This window comes from Heterodontus francisci, chromosome 13 (genome assembly GCF_036365525.1).
Source record: "Heterodontus francisci isolate sHetFra1 chromosome 13, sHetFra1.hap1, whole genome shotgun sequence".
Lineage (NCBI taxonomy): Eukaryota > Metazoa > Chordata > Chondrichthyes > Heterodontiformes > Heterodontidae > Heterodontus > Heterodontus francisci.
This window is the reverse complement of record NC_090383.1, coordinates 22,102,474-22,115,090: the sequence shown is the minus strand read 5'-3', so window position 1 is coordinate 22,115,090 and position 12,617 is coordinate 22,102,474. Positions and strand designations below refer to the sequence as shown.

The window sequence follows — 12,617 nt, the reverse complement described above, 5'->3', positions numbered from 1 at the left end:
GCATGAAAGCTGAGCTAGCTGAAGTGAACTGGGTAGCTAGGCTAGGAGATAGAGCAATAAAGAAGCAGTGGCAGACATATAAGGGGATATTTCAGAATACTTAGGATAAGTATATTCATACTATAAAGAAAAATTCTAACGAATGGACCCACTATCCGTGGTTAACTAAAGAAATTAAGGAAAGCATCAAACTTAAGGAAAAGGCATATAATTGTGCAAAGGTGAGTGGCAGGTCAGATGATTGGTCAGAATATCAGGAACAGAAGAGAATGGCTAAAAGGTTAATCAGGAGAAAGAAATTAGAGTAGGAAGCTAGCTAGAAATGTAAAAAACGGATAGCAAGTGTTTCTACAGGTATTTAAAAAGGAAAAGAATAAGTAAAGTGAGTGTTTATCCTCTCGAGAGTGAGAATGGGGAGTTAATAGTAGATAATAAGGAAGTGGCAGATGAAATGAACAAATATTTTGCTTCTGTCTTCACTATAAAGGATACAGCAATAGCTGTAAATCAGGAGGTGGAAAGAAGAGAGGAACTTGGTGAAATTACAATCACCAGGGAAACGGTACTGATCAAACTGATGGAGCTGTGGGCTGACAAGGCCTTGGATCCTGCTGGGCTTCATCCTGGGGTCTGAAAAGAGGTGGCTCATGAGGTAGCAAATGCATTGGTGTTAATTTTTCAAAATTCACTAGATTCTGGAAAGGTTCCATCAGACTGGAAAACAGAAAATATAGTCCCTCTAGTCAAGAAGTGGGGGAGGCAGAAAATAGGTAACTATAGGCCAGTTAGCTTGACATCTGTCATGGGGAACATGTTGGAATTGATCATTAAGGAAGCTATAGCTGGGCACTTAGAAAAACTCAAGGTAATCGGGAATAGTCAGCATGGTTTTGTGAAAGGGAAATCATGTTTAACTAATTTATTGGAGTTCTTTGGACGCGTAGCATGTGCCGTGGATAAAGGGGAGCCTGTTGACATACTGTACTTGGATTTCCAGAAGGCATTTGACAAGGTGCCACATAAAAGCTTATCGCATAAAGTAGGAGCTCATGGTGTAGTGGGTAACATATTAGCAAGGATAGAAGATTGGCTGGCTGGCTGGCAGAAAACAGAGTATGCATAAATGGGTCTTTTTCTCATTGGCAGGATGTGACGAGTGGAGTCCGCCGGGGTCTGTGCTGGGGCCTCAACATTTTACAATTTATATCAATGACTTTGATGAGGGGAGCAATGGCATGGTAGTTACATTTACAAATGACACAAAGATAGGTAGGAAAGTATTTTGTGAAGAGGACATGAGGAGCTTGCAGACCAAAATCTTTATGTCGTCATTGTCGACAGGAATAGTGCCGGAAGACTGGAGGATAGCAAATGTTGTCCCTTTGTTCAAGAAGGGGAGTAGAGGCAGCCCTGGTAATTATAGACCTGTGAGCCTTACTTCGGTTGTGGGTAAAATGTTGGAAAAGGTTATAAGAGATAGGATTTATAATCATCTTGAAAAGAATAAGTTCATTAGCGATAGTCAGCACGGTTTTGTGAATGGTAGGTCGTGCCTCACAAACCTTATTGAGTTTTTTGAGAAGGTGACCAAACAGGTGGATGAGGGTAAAGCCGTGGATGTGGTGTATATGGATTTCAGTAAGGCGTTTGATAAGGTTCCCCACGGTAGGCTATTGCAGAAAATACGGAAGTATGGGATTGAAGGTGATTTAGTGCTTTGGATCAGAAATTGGCTAGCTGAAAGAAGACAGAGGGTGGTGGTTGATGGCAAATGTTCATCCTGAAGTTTAGTTACTAGTGGTGTATCGCAAGGATCTGTTTTGGGGCCACTGCTGTTTGTCATTTTTATAAATGACCTGGAAGAGGGTGTAGAAGGGTGGGTTAGTAAATTTGCGGATGACACGAAGGTCGGTGGAGTTGTGGATAGTGCTGAAGGAAGTTGTAGATTACAGAGGGACATAGATAGGCTGCAGAGCTGGGCTGAGAGATGGCAAATGGAGTTTAATGCGGAAAAGTGTGAGGTGATTCACTTTGGAAGGAGTAACAGGAATGCAGAGTACTGGGCTAATGGGAAGATTCTTGGTAGTGTAGATGAGCAGAGAGATCTTGGTGTCCAGGTACATAAATCCCTGAAAGTTGCCACCCAGGTTAATAGGGCTGTTAAGAAGGCATATGGTGTGTTAGCTTTTATTAGTAGGGGGATCGAGTTTCGGAGCCACGAGGTCATGCTGCAGCTGTACAAAACTCTGGTGCGGCCGCACCTGGAGTATTGCGTGCAGTTCTGGTCACCGCATTATAGGAAGGATGTGGAAGCTTTGGAAAGGGTGCAGAGGAGATTTACTAGGATGTTGCCTGGTATGGAGGGAAGGTCTTACGAGGAAAGGCTGAGGGACTTGAGGTTGTTTTTGTTAGAGAGAAGGAGGAGGAGAGGTGACTTAATAGAGACATATAAGATAATCAGAGGGTTAGATAGGGTGGATAGTGAGAGTCTTTTTCCTCGGATGGTGATGGCAAACACGAGGGGACATAGCTTTGAGTTGAGGGGTGATAGATATAGGACAGATATCAGAGGTAGTTTCTTTACTCAGAGAGTAGTAGGGGCGTGGAACGCCCTGCCTGCAACAGTAGTAGACTCGCCAACTTTAAGGGCATTTAAGTGGTCATTGGATAGACATATGGATGAAAATGGAATAGTGTAGGTCAGATGGTTTCACAGGGCGGCGCAACATCGAGGGCCGAAGGGCCTGTACTGCGCTGTAATGTTCTATGTTCTAAAATATATAGGTTGAGTGAGTGGACAAAAATCTGGCAGATGGAGTATAATGTGGGAAAATATGAAGTTGTTCACTTTGGCAGGAGGAATAAAAAAGAGTATTACTTAAATGGAGAATAACTGCAGAATTCCAAGATGCAGAGGGATCTAGGTGTTCTAGTGTATGAGTCACAAAAAGTTGGGATACAGGTACAGCAAGGAATAAAGAAGGCTAATGGAATACTGTCCTTTATTATGAGAGGAATTGAAAATAAAAGTAAGGATGTTATGTTTCAGTTGTACAGGGCATTGGTGAGACCACATCTCGAATACTGTTTTGGTCTCCTTATTGAAGGAAGGATGTGAATGCGTTGGAGGCGGTTCAGAGGAGGTTTACTAGATTGATACCTGGAATGAGTGAGTTGTCTTATGAGGAAAGGTTGGACAGACTGGGCGTGTTTTCACTGGAGTTCAGAAGAGTGAGGGGAAACTTGACTGAAGTATACAAGATCCTGAATGGTCTTGACAAGGTGGATTTGGAGGGGATGTTTCCTCTTGTGGGGGAATCCAGAACTAGGGGGAACTGATTTAAAATTAGGGGTCTCCCTTTTAGGACACCGATGAGGAGATATTTTTTCTCTCAGAGGGTTGTGCGACTTTGGAACTCTGCCTTTCGAAGGTGGTGGAGGCGGGGTCATTGAATATTTTTAAGGCGGAGGTAGATAGATTCTTGTTAGAGAAGGGAATCAAAGGTTATCTGGGGTAGATGGGAGTGTGGAATTTGAGACATAAACAGATCAGCCATGATCTTATTGAATTGTGGAGCAGGCTAGAGGGCCCGAATGGCCTACTTCTGCTCCTAATTCGTATGTTCGTATGTATGATAAATTGATGAGAGAGGACACGGCAAGACAGCAAGGTAACAATAAGGGAAATTATAATCAGAGCATGGCAGGAAGGGACAGAATGTACAAAATTAAGAGCGTGCAAGCAGCTAAGATTAGAGGTTGCATGGTAAAAAGACAGAACTGAAGGCTCTGTATTTGAATCCATGTAGCATTCGTAACAATAGAAATGAATTGATAGCTCAAATAGAAATAAATATGTATGATCTGATAGCCCTTACAGAGACATGGCTGCAAGATGAAAACGGCTGGGAGCTGAATATTCAAGGATACATTACATTTTGTAAGGATGGGAAACTAGGAAAAGGTGGCAGGGTGGGACTGTTTAATTAAGCATGACATTAGTACATTAGAGAGAGGTGACTTTAGTTCTAAAAATCAAGATGCAGAATCAGTTTGGATAGAGATAAGAAGTAGTAATGGAAGGAAGTCACTTGTGGGAGTAGTTTATAGGCCCCCTAACAGTAACCACACTGTAGGATGGGGTATACAGGAAGAAATAATGGGGGCTTGTGAGAATGGTACGGCAAAAATCATGGGTGATTTTAATCTACAGTTAGATTGGATGAATCAGATTGGCAAAGGTAGCCTGGAAGATGAGTTTATGGAATATTTTTGGGTCAGTTTCTTAGAGCAGCACATTCTAGAGCCAACCAGAGAGCAGGATACTCTAGATCAGGTAATGTGTAACAAGACAGCATTAATTAATGATCTCATAGTAAAGGCACTCCTAGGTAGCAGTGATCACAACATGATTACATTTCGCATTCAGTTTGAGGGTGAGAAGAATGAACCAGTGTTTTTAAATTAAATGAGGGTAATTATGAGGGTTTGAAGACAGAGCTGGCTAAAGTAAACAGGGAAATTAGGTTAAGGGATAGGTCGGTAGAGATGCAGTGGCAGACATATAAGGAGATATTTCATAACACTCAGCAAAGATACATTCCAGTGCAAAAGAAAGACTCCAGGGGTAGGTCGCATCATCCGTGGCTAATGAAAGAAGTTAAAGGGAATATCAAATTGAAAGAAAACGTAGAATTCAGTGAAGTGTAGTGACAGGTCAGAAGATTAGATAGAATATAAAAAGCAGCAAAGAATGACTAAAATAATAATGAGAGAGAAATTAGAGAACGAGAGATAGCTAGCTAGAAATATACAAAAGATAGTAAGAGTTTCTGCAGGTATTTAAAATAAAGTGAGTGTTGGTCCTCTAGAGAGTGAGTCTGGGGAGTTAATAATGGAAAATAAGGATATGGTGGAAGTATCAAACAGATTTTTTGCATCTGCCTTCACTGTAGAGGATATAAATAACATCCCAGAAATAATTGTGAATCAAGAGTTGAGAGGAAGGGAGGACCTTAAAGCACCAGGAAAGGGTACTGAGAAAATTATTAGAATGAAAAGCTGACAAGTCCCCAGGTCCTGATGGACTTCATTCTAGGGTCTTAAAAGAAGTGGCTGCTGAGATAGTAGATACATTGGTTTTAATTTTCCAAAATTCCCTAGATTCTGTAAAGGTTCCATCAGATTGGAAAATAGTGAATGTGACTTGTCTATTCAAGAAAGGAGGAAGACAGAAAGCAGGAAATTACAGGCCAGTGAGCTTAACATCTGTCATAGGGAAAATGCTGGAATCTATTATTAAGGAGGTTATAGCTGGTCATTTAGAAAATCTCAATGTAATCAGGCAGAGTCAACATGGTTTTTCGAAAGGGAAATCGTGTTTGACTATTGGGGGGTAGTGTATTATGATGGATCGAAAATTGGTTGGTGGACAGGAAACAAAAAGTAGGGATAAATGGGTCTTTTTCCGAATTGCAGGCAGTGACTAGTGGGGTACCGCAGGGATCAGTGCTAGGACCCCAGCTATTCACAATATACATTAATGATTTAGATGAGGGAACTAAATGTAATATCTCCAAATTTGCAGTTGACACAAAACTGTGTGGGTGGGTGAGCTGTGAGGAGGATGCAGAGAGGCTTCAGGGTGATTTGGACAAGTTGAGTGAGTGGGTTAATGCATGGCAGATGCAGTATAATGTGGATAAATGTGAGGTTATCCACTTTGGTAGCAAAAGCAGGAAGGCAGATTATTATCTGAACGGCTATAAACTGAGAGAGCGGAACATGCAGCGAGACCTGGGTGTTCTCGTACACCAGTCGCTGAAGGTAAGCATGGAGGTGCAACAGGCGGTAAAAAAGGCAAATGGTATGTTGGCATTCATAGCGAGAGGATTCGAGTACAGGAGCAGGGATGTCCTGCTGCAATTATACAGGGCCTTGGTGAAGCCACACCTGGAATATTGTGTGCAGTTTTGGTCTCCTTATCTGAAGAAGGATGTTCTTGCTATAGAGGGAGTGCAGCGAAGGTTTACCAGACTGATTCCTGGGATGGTGGGACTGACGTATGAGGAGAGATTGAGTCGGTTAGGATTATATTTGCTGGAGTTCAGAAGAGTGAGGCGGGATCTCATAGAAACCTGTAAAATTCTAACAGGACTTGACAGGGTAGATGCAGGAAGGATGATCCCGACGGTGGGGGAGTCCAGAACCAGGGGTCATAGTCTAAGGATACGGGGTAAACCTTTCAGGACTGAGATGAGGAGAAATTTCTTCACCCAGAGAGTGGTGAGCCTGTGGAATTCGCTACCACAGAAAGCATTTGAGGCCAAAACATTGTATGTTTTCAAGAAAGAGTTAGATATAGCTCTTGGGTCTAAAGGGATCAAACGGTATGGGGGCGAATGCGGGAACAGGCTACTGAGATGGATGATCAGCCATGATCATAGTGAATGGCGGAGCAGACTCGAAGGGCCGAATGGCCTACTCCTGCTCCTTTTTTCTATGTTTCTATGTTTCTTTGAGGAAATAACAAGCAACATGGATAAAGGGGAACCATTGGATGTGGTGTATTTGGATTTCCAGAAGGCATTTGACAAGGTGCGACATCAAAGGTTACTAAACAAAATAAGAGCCCATAGTATAGGAGGTAGCATGTTAGCATGGATAGAGAATTGGTTAGCTAACAGGAAACAGAGAGTAGGCATAAATGGGTCATTATCAGCTTGGAAAGCTGTAACTCGTGGAGTGCCACAGGGATCAGTGCTGGGGCCTCAACTATTTACAATATATATCAATGACTTGGATAAAGGGACAGAATGTATGGTTGGTAAATTTGCTGATGACACAAAGATAGGTAAGAGAGTAAGTTGTGAAGAGGACATAAGGAGACTGTGAAAGTATATAGATAGGAAAGGTGAGTGGGCAAAGATTGGCAGATGGAGTATAATGTGGGAAAGTGTGAACTTGTCCACTGTGGCCAGTAAAGTAGAAAAGCAACATATTATTTAAATGGAGAGAGATTGCAGAGTTCTGAGATGCAGCTTTTTATGAATAAAGTATATATTTGGGGAAAAAACTCTGAGATGCAGAGGGATCTGGGTGCCATAGCACATGAAACACAAAAAGCTAGTGTGCAGGTACAGCAAGTGATTAAGAAGGCAAATGCAATGTTGCCATTTATTGCAAAGGGAATGGAATATAAAAGTAGAGTTGTTTTGCTATAGTTGTACAGGACATTGGTGACACCACATCTAGAGTATTGTGTACAGTTTTGGTCTCCTTACTTAAGAAAGGATATAATTGCATTGGAAGCAGTTCAAAGAAGGTTCACTCGACTGATTCCTGGGATGAGAGGGTTATCTTATGAGGAAAGGTTGGACAGGTTGGCTCTGCATTCATTGGGTTTAGAAGGATGAGAGGTGATCTTATTGAAACATATAAGATCCTGGGGGGACTTGACAGGGTGGATGTTGAAAAGATGTTTCCCCTTGTGGGAGAGAGTAAAATTAGGGGGCAGAGTTTAAAAATAAGGGGTCTCCCATTTAAGACAGAGATGAAGAGAATTTATTTTCTCTCAGAGGGTCGTGAGACTGTGGAACTCTCTTCCCTGGAGAGCGGTGGAGGCAGGGTCATTGAATGTTTTTAAGACAGAGGTAGACAGATTCTTGACAAACAAGGGAGTCAAAGGATATCAGGGTGGGCAGGAAAGTGGAGTTATCACCACAAACAGATGAACCATGATCTTGTAGAATGACAGAGCAGGCCGAGGAGCTGGATGGCCTACTCCTGCTCCTAGGTCGTATGTTCATATGTGCAAAGACAGAATTCATTAGAACGTGATGAATGATGCGCTGTTTTGTTTTCAGTTATTTTGATTATTTGGCATACTTAATAATTACAAAAAATGGATACATTATTGCATTTCTCAACTTTTCTCTGAATTTAGTCTGTGCCACTGCATAAATACACGTGTTTGTACAGGAGCTCAGCAGCTGAAACATATCTGCAGTGTAGGCTGCAATAAGAAAGGGATCTGTGTATTGATCTGGCTCATAATGACTGTCTGTAATTCTGGAAATAAGGAAAAATACAACATATGGCATCCACAGCACTATAAAAGTGCCAGAAATGGAGAATAGTAAAATGATGGATTTCCTTCGGCTCTGCATCTCTGGATCATCGCTGTTCTGGTTGTTGCGTTGACCTTGCAGTGCTCTGCGGGTTCGATTAGCCATCACAATGTGTCTAACAGTCAGAGTGTTGAGCAATAAAATCAGAAAGTACGGCAACAATGGGTTTAAAATTGTATCAAGCCAGTCAAAAGCGACCCATCCTGGCAAGGTTGGGTTGAAATGAGCGCCCCACTCCACATTGTTAATTATATCGATAGGTACTAAAGCAAAATACAGGGGGATGTTTTTGAAGCAGAACACGACACACACAGTCACTATAACCACAGATGCAGTTTTCTCCCTGCAATACTTCTCTCTGAACTTTGGAGAGCAAATGAGGACAAAGCGATCAACAGTGAAAGCGACCGTTAACCAGACAGAGCAGTCAACAGCCAGGTAGTTGATAACCTCATTAATGCTCGCTATAGAAGTGTAGTTTAGAAGTGAAAATGGAAAATAGTAACAAAGTATGTAATAGATTATCACGTTGAAAATAATGACTAGAAGGTCCACTGTCGTCATACCCACCAGGTAAAGAGTGATCCCTTTGGATAGACCACAGTCTCCTCGGCTCAGAAGGACAATTGTCAGGAAGTTAGCTACAAAGAAAAGAACAAAATCTCTGAATTAATGACGTAGCATTACTTGGAAATTACAGCACAGAATCAGGTCATTCAGTCCAACAGGTCTATGTCAGTGTTTATGTTCTACAGGGGCCTCCTCCCACCCTACTTCATCTCACTGTATCTAGCTATCCTCTATTCCTTTCTTCCTCATGTACTTAATGAGCTTCCCCTAACTGACAAACTCACAATCGCTGTGAGGATGTGATAATACTGCACAGATCAAAAGAAAGTAAATTCCTCTCTCAAACCAGAAAATGTTGGGAACATGAGGTGAGGGCAGAGGAATTAATGGAGGGAAAAAGAGCAACTCCGTCTGGTTTGCTTTCTACCATCTGGTATTCACATGATACAAGGATGATGGAGTTATTGATTAACCATAGCAATCAATCTCTATCAGTGAGTCTGCAACAGACCAGAGTGAGACAAGGAAAACCCCCAGTGGTGGAGATCTTTGGGAACCATAGGCGTGAAAACTCCTGTTCCTCCCAAACATGGAACATTTCCCACATGTCATGTCTCAAATTACTCATGTACTGTATCCCAAGATGTTTTTTGAAAGAAAGTAAACTTAATAAATAGCAGAAAGTGCTGTTTATTGAAGGAATACCTGAAACTGGATTCAGCATGAAGAGAGACAGTCTGAGGTTTTAGATGTTGAGAGATACATCAAGAGGAACAACACAGTTCAAGAGTGATTAAAAAAACCAAAACAACCAACTTCAGCTTCTTACCAGGAACTCCGAAGATTGCAAGAAAATGATAGTAAATGAAAGCCGTCTGTTCAATTGTTGATAGTGCCATTTTCAGAGAGAGGAGACAACACCAATCAGTGATGACAGAGCTGAAGCACCAGATGTTCTTCAATCATGACAACCCCTTATATAAAGCAACTCAATCCCCCTGTGATTCAATTAGGTTGCAGAGGGAGTGGAATTTGTTTGAGGTATTTGAACAAACAGGCCTAATTAATTTTATCAGGTATTAGGCAATACAATTTTCCAAACACAGGACGATTGAAGCCAAACAATTTCAGTTGAAAAATATTGTTCTGAAGACATTAATACAGTGAATTAATATCTGTTTATCCATATATTACTCAATGGGGTTCATGAATTGGGAGAGGAAAGTTCAGTTTTTAGCATGGCAAGGGTTAAAATCTCTCTGTCATTGGGAATATATTCATCTATTAAAGCTACACTTTTAAGTAGAGAATAATTGATGATCTTGACAGGTATTGGGGTAATTGTGTTCTGTATCAATATAAATACCCAGAGAATTTAACAGGAAATACAAATATTGCTGGATTTTGATGAGATATTGAGGACCCTGACGTCTGGATCATTTCCAGGACTCGACCCCACTTGAAGTCGGAGTGCGATGTGTGTCAGAATTTTGTGAAAGGCAGCCGATTAGTGGATCACCTCCATGATAACCATCCAATTACAGACAGCAGGCGTGATAAGGGGACAGGAGCTGGAAGTTGCAAACCCCATTTAAAAGACATCCGTCAGCCTTCAAAGTGGATGCAGCCAGTGAGTGTCAGCCCTGAGGGAGCAGGCTTTCAGAGCATTAACATGACAGTGTGTCGTGACAGGACAGCCCCATGGTTCAGCAACGCCTCCCTGGAGGTCATGTAGAGATGTTGAGAACCAGGAGGAAAATTTATTTCCAGAGAGCAGCAGGAGGAGGCCCGCCGGGCAAACCAAGCAGGCATGGCTGGAGAGTGCTCGAGAGGTCAGCAGCCATTGTGTTGTTAGGAGGATGTGGGCTCATTGCACGAAGTGCTTCTCTGACCTCCTAACATCTGGCAAGGTGATTAACATGCAAAATAAAACTGGCGGCCATGACGTTCTTAAAAGAACTGTGCACCTCTGAGCAAGAGGGCCTCACAGCAGGCAGTGTATAGGAACACTTGGAATACTTGCCTGGATACACGCAGCTCCAACAACACTCAAGAGGCTCAACACCATCCAGGACAAAGCAGCCTGCTTGATTGGCACCCCGTGCACAACCTTCAACATTCACTCCCTCCACCACCGACGCACAGTGGCAGCAGTGTCTACCATCTACAAGATGCACTGCAGCAACGCACCAAGGCTCCTTAGGCAGCGCCTTCCAAACCCACGACCTCTACCACCTAGAAGGACAAGGGCATCAAATGCATGGGAACACCACCATCTGCAACTTCCCCTCCAAGCCACACACTATCCTGACTATAACTATATCGCCGTTCTTTCACTGTCATTGGGTCAAAATCCTGGAACTCCCTTCCTAACAGCACTGTGGATGTACCTACCCCTCATGGACTGCAGTGGTTCAAGAAGGCAGCTCACCACCACCTTCTCAAGGGTAATTAGGGATGGGCAATAAAGACTGCCTTAGCCAACAATGCCCACATCCCATGAATGGATTAAAAAAAAAGAACACTGAGGAGAAGTGTGTCCAGTGCCAATGCTCACCTGAGGGAGGGACTCAAAGCAAAATGTAGGTTTGGGAAGATGCTTATGTTAGCCCAGGGGCAGTACAATGCCAGGATCCGAACAGCTGAATGTGGATCATGATAGTCAGATGGGAAGGTTAACCGTAGCTGAACTCTTCAACCTCACATTACAGGAGAAAAGATCACACAACATCCATGAGATGAGTCGTTCAGGGGGTGGAGTGGACAATCTGGCAATATTGACCTCATGGAGGAGGAGACCCTTGACCTTGGCAGGATCGCACAGTGCAGGCAGTCGGTGATGGTGAGATTGGAGTCCGGCACAGAGAGAGAGGGTGAAAGTTTATTGAATGTTCCATAAATTCACCTTGGAACAACTTCCTACTTTGTGAAGTGGTCTCCAGGAGATCCCACCTGATATGCTGCCAGGTGTCTAGTGAAAATGTTGCTGAGCTGAAGGAGGGCGAGTTACTGATGCTTTCTGTCTTACACAGGGCGAAAGCCGGAGCATCAGCAGCAACTGACTGTCGAGGCCACGGTGATCACAGAGGACAGCCTGGGGCTGAATTTTATGCAAAGCCCCAAGGTCCTGCTGCCGGGACCGGAGCAGAAACCATTGCCGGGGGCAGCAGGTGGGCTGAAGTTCGCTATTACACCGCAGCCAACCAATTATCTGCTGGGAGACGGAGGAACCGTCCACTCAGGTGAGAGCACGCTGCTAGAGGCACTGGTGCCATATTTAAAGGGCTGCCAGCATTTTGTCAAGTCGACTCATTGACACAAGCTGCACATATTGGAGCCCCGAAGAACAAGGCAACACGTGCAATGAATGCAGGACGATCAAGGGTGGTCCCATGGTTTACTGATGCCTCCCTCCAGGTACTCCTCCAGACTGTTCAGGCAAAGAGGGAGGTCCCCTTCCCACAGGAAGGTGGGGAGCAAATCGGCCCGGCAGACCAACCAAGCCTGGACAGAGATCGCAGAGGAGGTCAGTGGCTGTGGGGGTCATCCCTCGAACTTGGCTTCAGTGCCAGAAGAGGATTAATGACCTTACATGATCACCAAGCTGAGTGCAGGACATATTGCTTAACCTACAGCATTGCACGTGACTAGACATGAATGTGATCAGTATGACAGTCAGTCTATTGCTGATGGTGAGACTGGAATGGAGCCACAAGAGAGCGAGTGACATAATGGCTGGACGAAAGAGCCTGTGGCGAACACAAGGCATATTGCTCATGTGCCCACCACTGGTCACGTGGAGCTCCACAATGAGGGGGTTGGATTATATGCGGCCAGCAGGAGCATGAGGGGAGGTGTGGGGGGCGGTGGGCGTAAAATCAGGGTGCATGTGCTTGTCCAGAAACTCGACGTCATGAC

The 12,617-nt window shown here is 43.5% G+C and overlaps 1 protein-coding gene across 1 annotated transcript; it reads right to left on the bottom strand.

The window, feature by feature from the left end:
* Window positions 1-7,874: 7,874 nt before the first annotated feature.
* LOC137376686 (probable G-protein coupled receptor 139) lies at window positions 7,875-9,598 on the bottom strand. The gene is made up of 2 exons (XM_068045659.1): window positions 9,529-9,598; window positions 7,875-8,770 (listed from the first exon to the last, which is right to left on the bottom strand). Exons 1-2 carry the CDS (start codon window positions 9,596-9,598, stop codon window positions 7,875-7,877), a joined length of 966 nt encoding a protein of 321 aa, XP_067901760.1.
* Window positions 9,599-12,617: the final 3,019 nt, after the last annotated feature.

What these genes read in the sequence shown, in the direction of transcription:
- LOC137376686 (XM_068045659.1), bottom strand. Translation starts at nt 9,598, where the DNA reads ATGGCACTATCAACAATTGAACAGACGGCTTTCATTTACTATCATTTT. An exon ending in TGCAATCTTCGGAGTTCCTG is followed by an intron (nt 8,771 to 9,528) that starts GTAAGAAGCTGA and finishes TTTTCTTTGTAG; the next exon opens with CTAACTTCCTGACAATTGTC.